The 5973-nt window shown below is 35.5% G+C and overlaps 1 protein-coding gene across 1 annotated transcript; it reads right to left on the bottom strand.

Annotated features, from left to right (window-relative positions):
* Window positions 1–537: 537 nt before the first annotated feature.
* On the bottom strand, window positions 538–5625 carry LOC125498295 (F-box protein At3g03040-like). The gene is made up of 6 exons (XM_048646337.1): window positions 5607–5625; window positions 5261–5384; window positions 4167–4236; window positions 3061–3920; window positions 2808–2957; window positions 538–1042 (listed from the first exon to the last, which is right to left on the bottom strand). The coding sequence occupies exons 3-4, from the start codon at window positions 4209–4211 to the stop codon at window positions 3075–3077; spliced, it is 891 nt and encodes a 296-aa protein (XP_048502294.1). The 5' UTR covers window positions 4212–4236; window positions 5261–5384; window positions 5607–5625; the 3' UTR covers window positions 538–1042; window positions 2808–2957; window positions 3061–3074.
* Between the last annotated feature and the right edge of the window lie 348 nt (window positions 5626–5973).

Genomic DNA, 5973 nt, shown 5'->3' with positions numbered 1-5973 from the left:
ATTATTTCAATCAAAGGCTTTATAGGCATACAATCCAAACCTATAATGAACTCAATCTAATCTAAAAACCCAACTAAGAAAGGAAAATAAATCCTAATCCTATTTGGTAAAACTAATTACGATTTCACTCAATCTAACAAACTTTCCCAATTAACTTTGGACTCTTACTTAAAAAAATTGAAAATAAAACAAACAACCTAAATACTCCCTCCCTTCCATGAAGTTATGTACAATTTCCCCAAATAGACGTTCCATGAAGTTGTGTACATTGTGTTTTATTCTATTTTGGGACACTCTCTTTCCAATCTATTTTTGTTTTTTAACCCCACTTTCCATTACTTTATTCATATCTCCCTACTTTTTCCCCTTTTAAACACTCTCTCTCCAATCTATTCTTATTTTTTAACCCCACTATCATTATAATATATTATTGCTAATTTTCCACCCAAATAGTAAATGTCCACTTCTTTGTGGAACGGAGGGAGTACATCTGAATACTAACAAGGGCCTAATTTGGATTAATCATAAACAACAAACTAAAAAATAAAGAAATTAATAATTAATTAAAATAAACTAATATCAAGGGGACATGATCCTGATCAAATTAAATTAAAGCATTTTGTGGTCCGTGACAAGTAAGAGCAAACAATCTGCAACTAGATCATAGATATGCATACTTGAATGGCAAACTGTCCTTTCGATCCGCTTATGAGAATTTCTCTAGATAAGTCTTCTTGAATCCTATATATGAAGCGTGAACGTTACAACCTTGGGGCACTATTCTTTTGATCTCTGAAACATGGTCCGGCACATATGTCATCGGTTTTGGCTGTGAAATATGCATGGCATTCAGAGTGGGCCAGAAGTCAAGTTCCACGTCCTTGAGCATGATGGAATTCTCAATTACGTAAGTAGCGAACTCAAGGTCAATTGGATATCCGATATCTCCACGAAGCTCTAGTGTCTTCAAGCTTTTGAGGGGGCATTTATTGCGCTTCACCATCCAGTTGGGAGGAGGGTTATAGATACACCCCACATGCTGCTGCATGGGAATAAAATTTAATCTAATCAGATCTGATACAATAAGTTGAAAAGAACACACTACCTTACACATCATTGTTATGTAAATATTTCAAAGTGTAGAGGCCAAGCCCATACATCACATTAGCCAAGTCCATATGCAGAAGGACCAACCCTGGCAACCCCTCTTTCAAAGTTTAGCGCCCATCTATGTAATTAGGCTTATTTAGGGCATCTGCAATAAGAGGTTTGTCATGAGGTTTGTTCTCGTTTTGTGAGCTTTGTTCACAAATCTCTTATTGCAAGTGATGGGATTTGAGATTTGTTGATGAGAAAGGTTTGAAAAATGTAACTGGTTTGTAAATGGTGATATGGAAAAAAGAAATTTATTTATCTTTTAATTCTTGGTGGGAAATATATATTGGTGGGAAACATATATTTAGTGGGTCCTACAAATAAACCTCTTTGATGTTTGTTCTATTGTGGGTAAAAGGTTTGTTCTATTGTGAGGTTTGTATGTTGATGATGTGGTATAGAACAAACCTCTAAGAGATTTGTTCTATTGCAGATGCCCTTAGGTAAGTACAAGTATTAATTAATAATTACTTTTTTATTTCCTCCAATCCTCCCCCCTCAACCCCAAGTCCCCAACAAACGGGCACACAAACAGCATTTTTTCACCAAAATGCTACCACAAGTAATTTAACCCTTTTGGTTCTTTGAACTTGAATGGAATCGAATAAATATTCATATCATGTTGGTATGGATTTAGGAATGGACCAAGGACTATGTCAAGTTTTGATTTTTTTTTTTTTTTTAACTACGAAGTAAATAAAATTGATTATCCGTATTCTATACTTCGTACTCCTTTCCGTTGCACATTTTATTGTGCATTTACTGTTTGGGGAAATGTATTATAATGAAAGTAGAGTCAAAAGGCAAAAACAGATTGGAAAGAAAGGGTGGAAAAGGGGGAAAAGTAAGGGAAGACGAAGAAAGTAAGGAAAAGTGGTAGATCTACCCTCTAAAAAAAATAGTAAAAGTATGTCCCATAATGAAGTCCATTTGGGGAAAATGCATAATAAAATACGGAACGGAGGCTAATTTATAGAAAGCAACTTAAAATAAGTTTTACAAGATAAGAACTATACAATAAAATTACCTTAAACATAGTGCAAAACAAGAAGTGTCACAAAAAAGAGGAGGGAGAGAGAAGAAAGAGAGGAGAAGAGAGGGGGGGGGGGCAACAAATAAAAAGGGAAAAAAAGGAAAACAAAAACCAGGGAAAAATAAATCTAATTTGCAAAAACCATAAAATTCCACCCCAAAGTAGAGAATAGATTAATGACAAACAGGATGAAGCAAAGGAAAAAGTAAACTAGTACATAATATGATGAAAATTAAATCCTTCTTGTTGACATGAATGTAGATTGCCCAAGACATGAAGGTGGTGAGACATCTATCATCTGAAAAACATATGCTTAACATTCTCCATCATTTCCTCTCTAATTAGGATTTAATACTCCGGGTAGGGTAGTATGAGATTTCACAAGGATGGGGGGAATTAAAACCTTTTGGGTATTCCATTGTACTCTAAACTAGCTCAGTCAAACATTAGAATGGTATCGCATCCATTCCATAACATAATAACATTAAGAAAGTCCCAACCATTCACCCCCTATAAAGTATAAACTTTTTTTTAGCTATCTGCCGAAGTTATTTTAAGTTTCAGATTCAGTACTTCCTCTTGAGAAATAATAAAAAGTAGTGCTAAACTAACTGCTTACCATAAGAGTCAGTCTCTCCAACAGTGGAGATGCTTCAATCAAGTCTGCCCATCCAAGGAGGCTTTTACCATACAACCCTTCGACAACAAGTTCTAGATGCTTGAGGTTGGTCATGGCAGGCGGTTTATTAATCCCCAAATTACACTGCAACTGCATGCATGCATTAAGATCGATATCATTAGCAAGCTAAGCAAATCACATGCATTAATTGAACACCAACATCAACATCAATCAAAATTTATATATGTTATACCTCGGCAACAGGATCTAGGCAGAATAATCGAACCTCCCTCTCAAATATTCCAACTGCGAATTATACTTTGAAAAGGATTCGAAAGCATAAGCCAAAACATCTCCTCGATATCGTACACTACCAAATGAAACCTTAGAAAGATTAAAAGCATTTCTTATATGCAGCTCTATAGGGTTGCCATCGTGTTTAAATGACAAAAGCTTCGGGGCCAAAATATCAATGGTTCGCAATTGGCGACAGGCAGCCACCGTTAAGTGTTTCAATTGCAGAGGTGAACTACAAGCTGATCTTACATAGCTTAAAGATTGTGAACTTATTATGGACAAATCCTCAAGGAACACGCAGGTACACAAAAGATAATCAACGTCTTCGGTAGTTATGTCCACATATTGAAGACACAAATAACGTAGGCAAGATACATTATGTGTCTGATATAGAGACATATTCCATTTGGGAAATGAATAACCGTGCCCAAAGTCTAATAATGTTGTGATGTCCAATTTAAGTCTTTTCACTTGTTTTGCTAATGCGAAAACAACCCACTTATCTATATGAGCTTGACACTTGCTGTCTAAATGAAAGGCCACCCTCATCTCATCTATAGTTCGACCCAAATGAGATTCCAGAACTCCATTAACCCACTTAACAAAGTTGGCTCTTTCTTGGAGAATGGCTTCTTCATTTCTAACTATCATCCTACGCATTGCACTGGAGCTTTCGAAAACCAAAACAGGGAAACATCGCCACAGGTGATTCCATTTGTGTGAAACAACACTAGTCCTTGCAGCTGGCTTCATCATTAAGAAGGAAATTATAAGCAGAAGAAGATCATCTGGCAATTGATCCAACTCATCATAGCTCTGAGTCAAAATATTAAAGAATACATCAGGATATCATAGAACTATTATAAGCAATTAAGCCCCCCAAAATTACAGGAAATATTATGTTCGCAAAGTTGTACTAATTTTATTTACTTTGTACTTTCTAGGACAAAAAGGAGAAGCGTTTTGTCCCCATAAATATATGGAATGAATGCTAAAAGTAATGCTACAGAGAACATAGTGAAATTACCAACATGATGATAAAATGCATCCTGCAAGTCATACCTCATGCTTGCAAGATTTCAAGGCAGGCCACATTTTTTCCACCATAACGATCACAGGCTGCGACAAATAACTAATGAACAAAATAAAAATAAAAATAGAATCTCATTAGAAACAACATATATGTTGAAAAAAGATAGACGAAGATGGAGAATGGGAAATTGGAACTCAAAGGACATTAATCATATGCAAACGCGCATATACATACAAGATAATCCTAATAGCTTCGTCACATGCCTGCATAGATGACTAATCTGCATACGTTACTTTGTGCTTATTATACAATATAATTTGTATGTTTCTTGTAATACTTTACAAGAGTGAAGAGGGAAACTTGTATGTTCTTACTACAACAAATAGTTCTTTCTAATTGTGCATAACAAAGAATCAATTGTTTATCATGATCTATCTCACGAGTAGAGATAAGTTGAAGTTGTTATTTGATACTTCCTCCATTTTATTTTTACATGCAACAAGTGTGAATTCTTGTGAGAGATAAAAAAATTCAGTTGTTGCAAGTAAAAAAAAACCGAGGTAGTACCATGAAGTATAATTTCCAACATTTATAACTACATATGCATAGGCATTTGGCGAATGGCATTGGCATGGGAACGAAGCAAGGAGAATATTAAAGAAACAACCTTTTACAACTAACCCAGACGCACAAGCAAATATTGAGGTTGGAAGCATCAGCCAGAATATATATTCATAGCTAGCATATGCATAAACAACTAACTTGATAGTCTTGATTGATAGCAGGCCCAACAAAAAACATTTCATGTTCAATTTCTCAGTCACAATAATAATATTGTAAAAAAAAAAAAACTTCCTTAGGAGGTAGAATAATAAGCTGCTACAAATTAATTAGCATTCTTGGGGTTGTCATGCTTTTAACATAACTCTCATTTAAAATTAGACAGATATTCATATAAACACACAATCATAACAAAGAAAAACTGAAACTTTAAATTCAAAGAATTCATTAGAACATCACTAACAAACCATATATATATATATATATATGTATATGTTCATATACATATACAATTATATATTTATATTAATCAAAATAAATTAAAGTTATAGAAACCTATCACCTGGTACTGGCGGGAGAGAATAGAGTGAGAGAGTAAGAGCGTTGCGGCTTGCGAGTGTTTGGAGTTTTTTTTAAGTTCTTTTTTTTTTTTTGGACGGGGAGGGTTTTGAGTTTGACTGATCTAACTAACCAGTCAAAAACCCCAAAAAAAAAACCCAAGTCAAAAACTACAATTGAAAGTAATATTAATCAAGAAATAGCATAATTAAGCAAGCAATATATCATACTCCGTATTCAGTTCCAAAAGTTGAAGATGTGAGGAAAAAAATCATCAAACGGTATGCAAGAAAAGCCGACGCTAGAGATCCACCTAAAAAAATAGAAATTAAGAGATGCGAAGAGCTTACTAGTACTGGCTGCTTCTATTTCTGCAGTTTAGCTATTGACACCGCGGACGCCGGCCTGATGGAAGCGGAGAGAAGTTGGCGGCGGCGGCGAAGCCGTGGTGATAGCAAAAGAGCAGGGCAGGGGAAAACTTTGTTGTACTCCGTAATCAATTACGGTTTGGTTGTATCTAGGGGTGTTCGTGGTTTGGGTTGGTGCGGTTTGGGATGTAACCCAACCCAAACCGCAAATATACGGTTTGGCATTTTCCCAACCCAAACCACACCGCACTTTTGCCCAAACCAACCCAAACCGAACCGCGCAAAACGGTTTGGTGCGGTTTGGTTTGCGGTTTAACCATTTTTTCCTCCGTGCCATTAATTTTTTAAT

The sequence above is a fragment of the Beta vulgaris genome, chromosome 1 (genome assembly GCF_026745355.1).
Source record: "Beta vulgaris subsp. vulgaris cultivar EL10 chromosome 1, EL10.2, whole genome shotgun sequence".
NCBI lineage: Eukaryota > Viridiplantae > Streptophyta > Magnoliopsida > Caryophyllales > Amaranthaceae > Beta > Beta vulgaris.
This window is presented reverse-complemented; position numbering and strand designations above follow the sequence as displayed.

Excerpts from the sequence above, each read along its gene's own strand:
- LOC125498295 (XM_048646337.1), bottom strand. The coding sequence starts at position 4,211 with ATGGTGGAAAAAATGTGGCCTGCCTTGAAATCTTGCAAGCATGAG. Across the intron at positions 3,921-4,166 it reads TGAAATCTTGCAAGCATGAG|AGCTATGATGAGTTGGATCA; the intron begins GTATGACTTGCA and ends ATTTTGACTCAG.